Source organism: Nomascus leucogenys, chromosome 3 (genome assembly GCF_006542625.1).
Source record: "Nomascus leucogenys isolate Asia chromosome 3, Asia_NLE_v1, whole genome shotgun sequence".
Taxonomy (NCBI): Eukaryota; Metazoa; Chordata; class Mammalia; order Primates; family Hylobatidae; genus Nomascus; species Nomascus leucogenys.
This window is the reverse complement of record NC_044383.1, coordinates 49,821,083-49,837,160: the sequence shown is the minus strand read 5'-3', so window position 1 is coordinate 49,837,160 and position 16,078 is coordinate 49,821,083. Positions and strand designations below refer to the sequence as shown.

General features: G+C 35.0%; 1 protein-coding gene across 1 annotated transcript in view; it reads left to right on the top strand.

Moving 5' to 3' along the window:
* Positions 1 to 16,078, top strand: part of PCDH15 (protocadherin related 15) — a 979,523-nt gene that overhangs the window by 636,185 nt on the left and 327,260 nt on the right. Inside the window, exon 15 of the mRNA XM_030809305.1 lies at positions 4,530 to 4,662. Within this exon, the coding sequence (XP_030665165.1) occupies positions 4,530 to 4,662 (133 nt within the window). The remainder of the gene's footprint in view (positions 1 to 4,529; positions 4,663 to 16,078) is intronic.

Below are 16,078 nucleotides of genomic sequence, written 5' to 3'. Positions count from 1 at the left end.
TGTTTCCTGAGGAAGGAGCTCAGATAAAACAAATGTTAAGTTTCAAGCTTTAAGACCAGAAGGGTCAATTTCTATGCTTATACAAAAAAAAAAAATATATATATATATATCTATATCTTTATATTTATGGAACTATTGGGTAGGTTTCAAGAATATATAAGAAATATATTACCTCTTTTGTGCTACTTTGACCTTTATTACCAGGTGAAATATAATAAAGCTTTATGATGTTCAGTTTTAGAAATGTAGATTTATCTACATCATACTGGCTATATTATAAAAATAAAATTTTTCTTATATAGATGCTCAGTTTTATGCATTTAGCTATAAAATGTGAATACAAAATGCTTGCATAAAGTGTTATTTATATAGTGACTGCCCTATTTTACTAAGTGCTTAAATGATGCTGTTGAATTACTACTATTTATTACAGCATAAATACTATTATTTTATTGTTAATACTATGGGTATTTAATTTTAGGAAAGCTAACTCTGACACTGTGCTGACATCAGGGATAAAAAGGAGATAGCATTTTAAAAGGCAATAACCCTCAAGAAGCCTGGTAGTTATTTAAACACGTTGTAGGGACATGCCAGGATGTTGAAGATGAAAAATGTAAGACCTTGAAATATGATCTCCTCCAAATAACTAACATTCAAGACCAAGGTTGGGGGGGGACACAATTAGCAATTCTAGCTTTTGAATTATTGTGGAAAGGAACAGAGGAAGCAAAGGAGTAAGGACGGATCAAGGAGACTGTCATGTTGGGCTAAAATTTGTCTCTGTGTTTTGTCTGAGACTAGAGTCCTCTTTGTTTCAGCATTTTAAAGTTTTCGACTCTGTGGCAAGTATCCAAGTGCCTCATACGAGTTTAAGGTCCTTATTGTAGCATTGTCACACTTTAACCCTCTAAAATGGGAAGATAATTAAAGGGAAAGGAATAAAGAAATATAAAAAGTATAGTAAGTGTAGTTTAACTATACTTTCACAAGCTTTAAGACACTGATATTCTTGTAAAACCTTTATAAAGTATTCTTGACCAGTAAACTGAAGATCTAAAGAATATCAGAAGCAGAAAGGGCCTAGCTTTTGAAAGAAAGCTTCGAATCTACAGTACAGACGTGTTCCAGGTCAAAAAAAAAAAAAAAAAAAAGTGAAACAGTGAGGAAGTCTCTTGGATCCAGGGTTATTGAAGATGTTAAGTGACTTTGTGGAATTTTTCTCCTGAGGTAATTAAAAAAAACAGGTGAGTCTACATATTGTACTTTTCATGAGATTCTGAAGCAGTGATCTTCAAATTCTAGTTTCTGTAAGTAGAACTTTGGAAATTTGTGAAAATTGTAGATTCTTGTATCCTACCCTAAAGATTATGATCCAACCAGCTCAAATTCTAACACCAACACACCCCATGCTGGGGAGGGGTGAAGGTGTATCATGCATTTGTAGGAATTTAGCCAAGTGAAAGGATTCAATTAAAATATCTACAGCATTATAAAGGATGTAGCTAAGGAAAATGCAAGATTGTTTACAGTATTCATACATTGGAATAAGAAACCTTAAGCCTTATTTTGAGTAATTTATTAATAATAAATTATAAAAGTATGTTTCATATATATGTATACACGTACTTACATATACAAATATATAAACTTATTTAATCTTTATGCTAACCTTAGATGTTATTACTGTTCCCACTTATTATGTGGAAATAATGAAGCTGAAAGAAGTAATTCGCTCTAGATCACTGAGGGCAGCGTCAAAATTCTAACTCAGGAATATCTGGTTACAAATTCTGTGTTCAACATCACTCACCTACTGTTATTACCAATAATGTTGTAGGACTTGTTATGCACAGAGAATGTGCTATCAGAGAAAAGAAAGAGATTCGTAAAATGTTTTAAAAACTTGATCAACAACAGACACTAAAAGAAATCAAGATCTTCAAGGGTAATATCAGGGAAGAAGTTTTACTTCCTGGGGCTGCTTCTGGGGTCAGATCACCACCTGGAAGGTTGTTAGGTCTACCTCAAAATGACAATGCCTTTGTTCTCACAACATGGAAATGGGAATCTTTGCAGTATACAATACATTTTGTAACTTCCCATCATTTCATGTTCACATTAATAATTATAAGTATATAAGCAACATTTCATCATCAGTTTGAATCCATTTAAGAAATATAATCTGATTAATTTTATTGGCAAATTTTGATACTAAATAGATAAAGTCAGAGGCAGAAATGAATACAGGTATTTTAACTAATTACGAAAGTTTAAAATATTTTAAAGTGAGATTACTTTAGAACAATATCATGATAAATGTAAGCATGAATTTTTTTTTTTTTTTTGAGACAGAGTCTCGCCCTGTTGCCCAGGCTGGAGTGCAATGGCATGATCTTGGGTCACTACAACCTCCGTCTCCCGAGTTCAAGCAATTCTCCCTCCTGCCTCAGACTCCTGAGTAGCTGGGACTACAAGCCACCATGCCTGGCTAATTTTTGTGTTTTTTAGTGGAGATGGGTTTCACCATGTTGGTCATTCTGGTCTTGAACTCCTGACCTTGTGATCGCCCGCCTTGGTCTCCCGAAGTGCTGAGATTACAGGCGTGAGCCACCGCACCCGACCATGAAATTTTTAAAAGTCACTGTAGCTTTTATGCTTACGATTCTATTGGTATCTATCTAGTGATGATATGCTCAGAAACAACTTGAATTTAGGTATATTATAAAGTGACAAGTTATAAAACGAAATTTTAGTGCCCATGATCTGAATTTTTTTTTCTTTTTTTGAGACAGAGTCTTGCTCTGTTGCCCAGGCTGGAGTGCAGTGGCGTGATCTCGGCTTACTGCAAGCTCCGCCTCCCGGGTTCACGCCATTCTCCTGCCTCAGCCTCCCAAATAGCTGGGACCACAGGCGCCCACAACCGCACCCGGCTAATTTTTTGTATTTTTAGTAGAGACGGGGTTTCACTGTGTTAGCCAGGATGGTCTCGATCTCCCAACCTCGTGATCCGCCCGCCTCGGCCTCCCAAAGTGCTGGGATTACAGGTGTGAGCCACTGTGCCCGGCCTGAATTTCTTTCAAAAGGTTTTGAAAAGTAGAATGTTTTAGTTAATAAACTCAGACAAATATTTTTGGTGATCATGTCTTTTAATTGAAGCATCTTATAAAGAGTTTGGGACTGCTTTAAGAAGATTCTAGGCCAGGCGTGGTGCTCACGCCTGTTATCCCAGCACTTTGGGAGGTTGAGGCGGGTGGATCACCTGAGGTCAGGAGTTCGAGACCAGCCTGGCCAACATGGCAAAACCCCATCTCTACTGAAAATACAAAAATTAGCCAGATATGATGATACAGGCCTGTAATCCTAGCTACTTGGGAGGCTGAGGCAGGAGAATCACTTGAACCTGGGAGGTGGGGGTTGCAATGAGCAAAGATCATGCCACTGCACTCCAGCCTGGGCTGGAGAGCGACTCTCCGTGTCAAATAAATAAATAAATAAATAAATATTCTCATCCCCAAATAGAAATTATAACAAATGTTTTGAACTAAATCATGACTTTGTTAAATTCAAAGCATACATCTTAGGCGGTGGTGGTATGTTTGTACAAAATGTTATATGTATGTGTGTGTGTATATGTGTGTGTATATATGTGTATATATATGTGTGTCTGTGTGTATGTATACATATATATGTTTTTTCATGATAGAGGGCTAACCTTATACATTTTCAGATTTCATTGATATAGTTCAGCTAATGTTTCCACCTTACAAACCTTGACTAACATGCTTCTACAGTTTTTGTTTTATAAAAAAAATTCAAAGTTCAGAGATATCAAAAAAGTTGACTATGTCAATGCTAATTTTTTTTTCCTTGTAATGATAAGGTATTTTGTACTTCAAGAAAAGCTCCTGTCAATATAAGGGCTTTATTAAATCTAATTCCTAGCTTATCATATATTGCTTTTTAGAGAAGATTTTAAAACATATTTAGTTTTGTTTGCAACTGTTTTACGTAGGATTCCTTATGATCCTGACTCCCGACATACTTACATTAAGCCATTGATGTCAGCAACAGAATGGATAAAACACAGCCCATAATTTGTTTTGTGTGTGATTTTAATCAATACTCCCTCTGCTGGTTTAACAGGAAAAAAGCTCCAAGGACAGCTCTTATTACCAGATGTTTATAGAATGATTTTCTATTAGAGAAGCGTTAAAAACAAAGTCAGAAGTCAAGGCAAGTTAATTTATTAGCTTTATTTGTATAACTATTCCATTTTAATTCACACTATTAATCTAAGTAGGAAAAACAGATACTGGAGGCAATTACTTTTCTTTTACTAAGATAATTTCATAAAACCATTATACTTTGGTGGTAGTTTTTTCTATCCTTTCATTTTGATTGTATTATTTTTCATAAAATTTGGAAATCTTTTATCCTGTAAACCCAACAACTGAATAAACAATGCAGTCTAACATTAAATGTGATGCAGATTCGTAACCATCTTGTTTTCCTCTCTTTCTCTGCAGGCACTCCATCTGCACTGTGTACATTGAAGTGCTTCCACCAAATAATCAAAGCCCTCCTCGCTTCCCACAGCTGATGTATAGCCTTGAAATTAGTGAAGCCATGAGGGTTGGTGCTGTTTTATTAAATCTACAGGTATGTTCCTTGGGGTGTATGTATGTGTGTGTGTGTATGTGTGTGTAAATTCTAAAGTGACAAGCTTGGCATTTAATGAGTTTATATTTGTGTACGGAGGGAAAAACCTCACATGCTTGCCTCCACTCTAGTGAATGAAAATTCCATCTGGAAAGGAAAGCAAGGGTAATGTGGATGGAGGGTTTCCACAGCTAATCTATTCTATTGATCGCCACAGTTGAAGAACTAACGTTTGGCTGGCAGGGATTAGCTGCAATCATTACAGGAGAGAATGAAGGGATTGGAAACACGTACTTGAATATTTTATACTTTGGATCCAAAGAGTATGCAGCTGACTATTATTTTCTGTCTTGTATGCCTTTTCCCCAGCTGGATTTATTTTTGCTGCAGTCTTGTGTAGGGGAATTAACTTTGTACTCAAAGGCTGATGGTAGGCATTCTAATTCTTAGTCAAACCCCACTTCATTTTATGGCCATAGGCAAATCTTGTAATTGCTGTGTTTTTTATTCATTTACAAGAAGGGGGTAGTTTTAGCTGATATTTTTATTTGTAGCTGGAGATTCATGAGCATATGTGTTACTTGCAAGATGATAGCTTGGTGTTCACTGTTAATGTATTTCTGACCGAAGTATCTTTGGCCAGGAAAAGCTCTATCTTTGACTGAATATGCAGCTTCAAGTTGGGCTAAATCTGGTGTTGATATATTTTCACTTTGCTATGCCAATCATAAGAATCATAAGATGACGTACTACTTTCTATATGAATGTTCAGAGAACAGAGTTTATCTTCTGGTGTTATGTGGGAATTGCAGAAGTTGCTGATATGAGAATTCATGGAGCTGGCCTTTAAGCCTAGGGGAGATTTTAATGTGACTGACCCAGGAAAATCCCAGCATCAATCTTTACCATCAACTGATGTGACATAAGGCACAGCTACATCTTGCTTAAATCCCATTCGAATATTAACACCCTGTCACTTAAATCCGGATGATATAAAAGTGAAGATTTCATAGAATGTTTGTATTGAAAATGATGCAAAAATAACAAAACACATCAATCTTATTTTCGAGATGTGGAAAGCTAACTCCATAGAAAGTAACTGATGCTTAAAATCAGTTGATTGAGTTTTCATCACTTCTAAAACAGGGCTATTTCTGTTATATCCTACTGATTACTGATAGCTACTGAAATTTTCTTGGCATTACCAAGTACTACTTTGTGTCTCTACTCTAATATTTATTCTGTTGCTCTTCTCCAGGTACTTAGAAAGAGTTTGCTTTAATTGATCATTTAATGTTGAAACAAAATTATATGAAGGTAGAGATATTAGTAATATGGAAATTTGGAGGATTTTCGTGAAATAATTAAAAGAAAGGGAATAAAACCTACAGTCTCTTTAGGAGGGAAAAAATGTCAAAGTATTGTAATGATAAAGAATAGAAAAAATATTAAGACATGTTCATTTAATGGAATAATAAGATCTTTGTCTTTACATTCATGGGAATTCATTTATTGAAGCAAGAAAAAAATAAGAGAAAGAAAAGGCAAACAAAATAAATCTTACATGTGTAAGATTCAGGTCAAGAAATTATACATTTTTGTATTTAAATATTTCTCAAGTATGTGCCTTTATGTAATTTAACTTTCTATGAAGTAAGACATAATTTTACTTGTAAAGTGGCCCAGGTTTCATTTTAATAAAATCCAGGAAGATCTAGGAAACATATTATAGTTCAATAATTCTACCTGTGAGTTAAAGATGAAAAGAAGTTGGCCTTTTTCATATTTCAAATTTCTCTGGTACAAAGGCTGAAAAAATACTTGAAATGACATTTCTATTCACCCTTTGTGCTTCTGGTAGAAGGAAAAGAAAGGATGCCAACTGTAGTGGCAGTCTCTATTAGAAAGAACAAGGGTGATACCATGAAGGTACTTTCCATAGGCCACTAACCACCCACTTTTGTTCATGATCAACTGAGACTACATTTAAACTAGTGACCTAAAAGTTGAAAAGCTTCCATCAAATTACTCTTCAAAAGTCTTATAATAAGAAGATGCATTGGAGGTACCCTGGCTGCCTCCGTCCTCATCCTTTTCATACTCTAGCACTACCTACTGCTGACTCACTGCTCAATTTGGAAGACAGAATTTGTGGGGAAATACAGTTTTGAAGATAGCAGCAAATTGGCTTCAAACTAATCTGTTTTGATGGAGATCAAAGTCTTTTCTTTTCAGACAACAATTCTTGTTTCCCCCCCTGCCACTTCCCCTTTTGAGAATGGGCCTTTTATGGTATCTAAAAGTTGTTTGAGAAGCAGTGATTTTCCTCAGTGCATGAATGCTGTTTTGCCTGACAGCTGTATTGATGGCGTTCACTTGAGGAAAATAGGGCTCTGCTTTCTCTGCTTTCTCAAAACTGTTATGCTAATAAGGGTTAGTTATAGGCAGATTTTTTTCCTCCAGCGTTCTCACCGGCCAGTGAAACTTGTCAGAGTCAAATGCTGGAGCCAGACCACGCTGAAATCATGAGAGCCAGTCATGTGCATCTCTTCCTGACTCTGTGTGCAGTTATGTCATGTTACCAGCTAAACATTGCTATGGTGGGCATACTTACGCCACAGAAATCATCAAATACAACAAATCAGTGCCTTTCACTTCAAAGTTTTTTTGTTAAGCATTCATCAGCACACCACCCAATATAGAGCTAATTTCCTTGAGTATTTACATCAACAGAGTATGTTCACTCAAACAGCTTCCTCCCTCTTTGTCTCTCTGAATTTTTTATCTATTTTTATCATACTAAAGATGAGGCAAGGGTACTAAATAAAACTGTTTTATACTCAAATATTCAAGTATTTCTCTTCTTCACAAAAGCATTATTTCCTTCCAAATTACCCTTTCATGTAACTCACATTCCATTTGGCCCACCCCACCACCATTTGCATATTTCTCCTTTTTTAAACGCAAAATTTCCATGTATCATCTCTGCCGTCTCATCCCATAAAATAGTAACACAGTTGACCCTTGAACAACCCAAGTTTGAAATGCACAGATCCACTTATATGCAGAGTTTTTGAGAGATATAATATAAATCCTGCCTATTTGGAGAGCCAACCTTTTGTATACAAAGGGTTCCACAAGACCCACTGTGGGACTTCAGTACGTGTGGATTTTTTATATACTCAGAAGTCCTGGAACCAGTCCCCTGTTTACTGCCAGGGAGCTGTAATTAACACTTAGTGTGGCACTTAATATGGGGTCAGGCACTGCTTACTTACTTTAAATTCTTTACTTATGGTATCATTAAGGATAGTTAGCTCATATTATGGACACATACACAAACTCAAAATCTAAGTGATTTAAAACAAATAATATCTATTTCTTACTCACACTGTATGCCCATCATGGATCATCTCCAGCTCTGCTTTTCATCGTTTCTACTTCCCTTCAGAACAGTGGAGCAGCTTCTATCTAGGGAAATGTTTTTCTAACAACAAACAAAAGTATAAATTTAAAAAATGAGTTAGTTCAATAGAGTTTGATAAATCAGTGTTCAACAAGTTATCTTAATTCAAATTATTACTTGTTTTTACCATAATATGTATTGATTGTTTATTTGAGTTTATTTCTAATTTTTTACTTACAAACCGAGACATGTTACTGAACGTCAGCTGCGTTAACTTTCTTTTAAGAGGCTATATTTCTTTGACATATGTATATGCATCATTTCACTTGGTCATTAACCTGAACCTAACAAACAGGTCGATCTTATTATCATTATTATCTGGAAAATGAAAAGAATGAGACTCAGAAACGGAAAGGTTTATGAGCCACATTAGTTTTTCTCCCTTTGATTAATAAATCAGTGCTCTATCCACTACATCACATTCTTTTAGATTAGGCTGTAGAGAACTATTATATTTTATTTTACCTGTTTTGGGAAAGGATGGGAATGTTTTGTATTACATTAGTTCTGTATTTTCCAAGTTTAATTTTGTGATGTTGTATTGGGGTAAATGTACTAATGTTTAAAAATATATACAATTTATTTTAAGGCTCTTATGAAGAAACACTTTAGAGAAATATGAACTGACTATTTTCCTCACTTGGAGATTATAGAATAGAATACAGATAAGAACCTAAATAAAGCACAGTTGAGCCAAAGTTATTCATTTCTCAGATTTTATCTCAAAAAAGTTGCTGATTCTGAGTAAAGTACTCCAAAAAATCCAAGTAAGAGAGGTCTCAAATAGTACTAGGTAACATTATTTTATAAATAGATGAGGTTGAAATTTTTGCTAGTCCAGTGCTATTATAGAAAAAGTCTGGCTAAGATTGAGAGAATAAAATCCAAAAGAAATTCACACAAAAAAGGGAGGATCACCATTCAATACTCTAATCGAATAGCTGCTTAGATTTGAGTCAGTATAACTAAAACAGGGGAGAGAACATTGGAGAGAAATATGGTAGTGGAGTGGGCAGTTGGCAAGAAAGCATGAACTGTCCCCTTGAAGATCTTGCCCAGTATTGTAGGTGAGATCAATCCTGCCTGGATCCATAAATCTCAGAGCTTGTGCTTCTAATTATAAATAAAATAAAGGATACTGAAGCATGTGAAGAAGAGAGGTATGTACATCAAGACGTAACACAGGCTACCACCTGGACATTAGCTAAAAGATACATTAGAATTCCATAAGGTGCCACTAGATCACAGGATTTTTGCTTGATATTGAGCCTCTTAATGGTGGAATTTATTGGGGGTTCTTCCTTTAGCACAGTAATCCTAGAACAACCTCAATACAGATAATTCATCTAAGGAATACATTTTTCTTTCTTCATCCTCTCTATCCCAGCACCAGAGGGAAAATAAAAGGAAAAAAGACAAGAACATGTGTGAGATTATCACATCCACCCACCTTGTTCTCAGTCCTTAGAAATAAAATTAGTTTTAAAAAATGAAGAAAATAATTAAAAAAATGAGTAAGGCATCATATTAATTAAAATGAGACAGTTTTGCAAAATAACAATTATAGACATAAATTGAGACATCATTGATGAAGCCAGCTACACAGCAGAAATGAAGATGATCAATACAAAAGCCTGAAAAGATCTTGGGAAGAATAAAACTGTTTCATTTTATTAAGGAGCTGATATTCCTTATTCAAACTGAGTATAATATAATGCAGGCTTGGACTTTTGTATTTACAACAAAAGCAAGAAAAAGGAAAAGATATGGAAACTTTATGAAGGTACTATAAGAATTAACAATTAAAAATTAAATAATTAAAATATTCAGCTGGCCCTTCCGCACTCCATTTCTAGACTCCTAATTGGATATTTTCCTACATTATGTGTTGAGCAAAGGTATAAAGTATATTATTCTCTAGGCCTTGATATTTATTCCAACATGGCTTATTTACGATAAAATTCTTAGTTCCTTTAACACTTCTACAAATAGTCAAAATATGCAGTTGTCTGCAGTGAGTGTGTGCCTGATTGGAAAGACCAATCACTTACAAACTAGTGTTGAATCAAATGATCCATTCACTTACTGCTGGTGAGGTCATCCCAGGAGAAATTCAACCACAATTTGCCAAATGGATAACAAATGTATACATGGGGAATGGAATAAAAGTATGACCCTCTTTGCAATGGAATAAAAGTATGACCCTCTTTGCACTTAATATGTTCCTTTAGGAGTGAAGGATTGGGATTTAGGAGAAGATGAAAGCTGGCAATTTTCCTTTGGCTTAAAATGTTTTTCTTATTGTTCTCTCTTTTTTTTGTTTTGGCTGCTACTTTCTTATTTATGTTAACCTATGGACTTACATCTGAAAATGAGTGGTAGTGAAAACGATAATTTACTTGAAATATGTCAGTATTGATTTTAAAATAACAAAGAACATTTACAGTAAAGCAAAGATTGACCAAGTACATTTCCTGGGTTAAATGGCCTGTATTTTGAGAGACAAGTAAGATAGAATACTTTTTGTATTTTAAAAGGTTTGTAAGAAACATACAAACAAACGAAAATATGGAACCAAACAACAAAAATTAAAGAATAATATGCAAAGTCCATGTGTGAACCACAAAGCCTTCAATTTTTACATTTGACCTTTTACTTTTTTTGTGAAAGATCAGATGTACTGACCTTTGAATGACTGATAATCATTTAAAAATAAGCAGAAAGTGTCCATTATATTTATGTAAAGTATAAAGCCAACTTTAAAATAGAAAATATATTTTTAAGTGTTTATACCCCTGTAATGTAGCATTAGTTTATTACATTAAATTAGATTAAGGGATCATACATTTAACCATGTCAAAGATGTATCTCACATTAGCCAGCTATAAATACAAGCAGGATTACTTGTCAAGAATATATTCAATAAATATTTATTAAAATAATGGGGACTATCTTATCCTTTGTATTTAAGGTACATAAGGAGGCAGAATTTTAAGTGGTTGGTTAATAAGAGGGAGGTTGGTTGTCTTTAGGGTAGGGAAGAGGAGATTAAATAAGATAGAAGGTAAATTGCAAAGAGTCTGAAATGTAGAAAAAAGTGTTTGAGAGGCTGAGGGGCTGGATTACCTGAGGTCAGGAGTTCCAGACTCATCTGGCCAATATGGTGAATCCCCATCTCTACTAAAAATACAAAAATTAACTGGGCATGTTGGTGCATGCTTGTAATTACAGATACTTGGGAGGCAAAGGCAGGAGAATCAGTTGCACCTGGGAGGCGGAGCTTGCAGTGAGCTGAGATCACGCCGCTGAACACCAGCCTGGGCCACAGAGCGAGACTCCTGTCTCAAAAAAAAAAAAAAAAAAAAGAATAATAAATGGTAGTTCTTTTTATTCCAATTTTCTAAAAGGAATCTGTTTTCCTGTTAACTCATAAACTCATAAAAGATTTTAGGGTGAACAAGATGGTACTGGGCATTTGAAATAATGGATAAAAAAAGTGAAATGTAAAAGAATACAGGTGAATGGATACATTCCAAGAAACATCCACTTTATTATTTTACTAGCTCTTCTATTGAGAAAAAAGTGTCACTTGCAATTTAAAGAACAAACTGACACTTTGGATGCTGAAGATACAGATGGCTAAGAGATCAATATTAATAATAATAGCATCAATACCTAATTTTAATTGATGCTACCATAAGCCAGGAACTACACTAAGCACTTGAAAGCTTCTCCATTTTTAATATTCCCAACAAAGCAAAAGTAACTTTTCCTATGTCAAAGAGAATCCTGTTGCAGATGTGGGATTAGAATGCAAGCTGTTCTACCCTACACTCTCTGTACTCTTATTCTATACTGTCTTCTCTAAGGACTGAAATTTCCTTATTCCCTTCAGCTTTGTTTAGACTTGCCAACAATCCCTTCAACAGCAAAGTACATCTACCTACAAGGTGAATCGTTATTTTTCTTTCAAACATCTACTTGATAAGCCTTGATTTAATTTTTTGTGGTTGCTTCATGATTCTTAACAAAAGTGAAATAAAATTATTATACAGAAAGTGTCCACTGACACCCAGAACATATAAATTTTGCTACTGCTTTAAAACGTCTAGTTCCACCTACCAGTGAGGTGACTCGCTCTGGTGCTTTGATTCTCTTTCCTTTTCCTGGCTTTTTCTTGTTGGAAACTGCAATAACAAGTATAACAGCGCAGAGACAAATAGCAGGAGACAATAGAAAATGATGAGTAACAGACCAAGAAGTTGAATGTTGCCACCTCCAGTTACCTGAAGGGAAAAAGAAAACACACACACATTTGACTAATGAACGAATTGGGTGTAAGTCTAAAAAGGTGTTTTGTCAGCTTGCAGCATGTGTTTTCTTTTAATCTTTATCCATTCTTCTCATTTTTTGAATAGTTTCAAGAAGCCATGGAATTTAATGTCTGTGCCTCAACGAATTATTATTTTTAGCCCTGAAGAAAAATTTCTGCTGCCTTGATCTCACTACAGAATTGATCTTATTCCAAAACAGTTTGAATTAAATGCAAGCTGTCTTACAGCATGACCCTCTGCATTAACAGGTCCTGTCAGAGGTATTAATTTGTTTTTCTGATGTATTTGAAAGGTTCTAGAAATTTCAGGGGTTTTACTTCTCTTTCCTTTTTTTGATGAATATTTCTTGTAAAATAGGATGCATTTTTGCTCTGAAGATGATACAGGAGTTTATGATTCATGAATGTTTCACAGCTGGTTCAGGTACAGTGTGCGTGAATCATAGGCACTGCATTGTAAAATTTATAATGTCATGTATATTACAAGGATTACTTTGGATATTTGCAATTTGCTCTTTTGCAATCAAAGATGTCTTTCTTATTTTTTTTCAGATTCATTATATTTATTTCATGGCAATGCCCTTTTCCATCTTGTTCATCTGGCAAATTCCTACATATCTTTTATTATTGTAGTTGTAATAAAAATATGGAACACAATACTTACTATTATAACCATTTTTAAGTATACAATTCAGTGGCATTAAGTACATTCACATTTTTGTGCAACATTATCACCGTCTGTTTCCAGAACTTTCTCATCCTCCCAAACTCAAACTCTGTACTCAGTAAACAAAACACTAACTCCCCAAACACCTGCCCATAGCTCCTGGCACCCACCATATAACTTTCTGTCTCTATTAATTTGACTATTATAGCTACCTTATGCAAGTGGAATCATATAGTATGTGTCCTTTTGTGTCTGTCTTATTTCATTTAGCAAAATGTATTGTTTGTTTTTCTTTTAATTTTGCCATTCTTTATTTTTCCATTTTTATTTAGATTCAAGGGGTACATGTACACATTTATTATATGGGTATGTCACATGATGCTGATGTTTGGGGTACAATTAATCCTGTCACCAAGGTAGTTAGCACAGCATCCAGCAGTTGGTTTTTCCAGCCTTGCTACTCTCCCTCTCAGCCAGCCCCCTCTAGTAGTCCCCAGTGTCTTTTGTTCCCAAGTTTATGTCTACATGTATGCACCACTTAGTTCTGACTTATAAGTGAGAATATGTAATATTTGTTGTTCTATTTCTGTGTTAATTCAATTAGGATGATGGCCTCCAGCTGCATCCAGTTTGCTAAGAAGGACACGATTTCCTTTTTTATGGCTGTATAGTATTCTGTAGTGTATATGTGCCACATTTTCTTTATGTGCTCCACCACTGATGGGCACCTAGGTTGATTCCATGTCCTTGCTATCATGAAGAGTACTGCTTTGAGCATAGAAGTGCCTGTGTCTTTTCAGTCAATTTATTTTCTTTTGGGTGGCATTGCTGGGTCAGATGGTAGTTCTATTTTTAGTTCTTTGAGAAATCTCCAAACTGATTTCCACTGTGGCTGAACTAATTTATGTTCCCACCAAGGGTATATAAGTATTCTATTTTCTCTGCAGCCTCCCATCATCTGTTGTTGTTTTACTTTTAAATAATAGCCACCCTGACTGGTGTGAGTAGGTATCTCATAGTGGTTTTGACTTGCATTTCTCTGATGATTAGTGATACTATGCACTTTTTTTCACATATTTCTTGGCTACTTGTATCCCTTTTTGTTGAGAAGTGCCTATTAATGTCTTTTATTCATTTTTTGATGGAATTATTTGTTTTTGCTTGTTTAATTCTTCAAGCTACTTGTAGATTCTGAATATAAGACCTTTGTCGGATGCATATTTTGGGAATGTTCTCTCCTATTCTGTAGGTTGTCTGTTCACTCCGTCGATGGTTTCTTTTGCTGTGCAGAAGCTCTTTAGTTTAATTAGGTCCAACTTATCAGTGATCGTTTTTGTTGCAATTGCTTTCGAGGACTTAGTCATATATCCTTTGCCAAAGGTGATGTCCAGAATAGTGTTTCCTAGGTTTTCTTCTAGGATTCTTATAGTTTTAGTTCTTACATTAAAATATTTAAGCCATCTTGAGTTAATTTTTGTATGTAGTAAAAGGTAGGTATCCAATTTCATTCTTCTGCATATAGCTCACCAGCTATCCAAGCTCCATTTATTGAATAGGGATTCCTTTCCACACTGCTTATTTTTGTCAAGTGTTCCCTTTTTTAGCAGTGTTTTGTAGTTCTTCCTGCAGAGATCTTTTACCTCCTTGGTTAGATTTATGCCTAGGTATTTTACTTCTTTTGTGGCTGTTGTAAATTGAATTGTGTTCTTGATTTGGCTCTTAGTTATTGGTGTATAGAACTCCTACGGATTTTTGTTCATTGACTGTATCCTGATACCTTGCTAGAATTGTTGATCAGTTCTAATAACTTATTGAGAGAGTCTTTAGGGTTTTCTAGGTAGGAAATAGTTTGATTTTTTTAAAACTATTTGGATGCTTTGTTTCTTCCTCTTGCTTCCAACAAATATATGAAAAAAAAGTTTAACATCTGGCTAGCACTTCCAGTGTTCCCTGAACAGGAGTGGTGAGACAAGATCTCTCTGTCTTGATCCACTTCCAAGAGGAATGCTTGCGGTCCTGATCATTCAATATGATGCTGGCTATGGGTTTGTTGTAGATAGCTTTTATTATTGTGAGATATGTACCTCTGATGCCTAGTTTCTTGACGGATTTTACCATGAAAGGATGTTGAATTATGTTGAAAGCTTTTTCCACATCTCTCGAGGTGATCATATGGTTTTAGTTTAAATTGTGTTCATGTGATCGGATCACATTTACCGATTTGTATATGTTGAAATATGATGAAACAACCTTGAATCTCAGGAATTAACCTACTTGATCATCGTAAATTAAATATTTGATGTGTTGATGAATTTGACGTGTATGTATTTTGTTGAGAATTTTTGTGTCTGTGTTCTTCAGAGGCATGGGCCAGTAGTTTTATTGTGTGTGTGTGTGTGTGTGTGTGTGTGTGTGTGTGTGTGTGTGTGTCTTTGCCCGGTTTAGATATTCGGTGATGCTGGCTTCATAGAATGAGTTAGGTAGGAATCACCCCTCCTTGATTTTTTGGAATAGTTTTAGTAGAATTACTATCAGCCCTTCTTTGGACCTCTAGTAGAACTCAGCTGTTAATCTATCTGGACTAGGGCTTATAATTATTATTTTTTGGTTGTTAGGTTTTTTATTACTGATTCACTTTTTGAACTCAATATTGATCTCATCAGTGTTTCAATTTCTTCCTGATTCAATCTTGAGAGGTTGTGTGTTTCCAGGAATTTATCCATTTCCTCTAGATTTTCTAGTATGTGTACACAGAAATGTTCATAGTTGTCTATGAGGGTGTTTTGTATTTCTGTATGATCGGCTGTGACATCACACAACTTTTGTCATTTCTGATTGTGCTTACTTGAATTTTTCTTTTTTCTCTTTATTAATCTAACTGTCTATTGATCTTGTTTATCCTGTCAAAGAACCAACTATGAAACTATGGTTTCATTTATCCTTTGTTTGG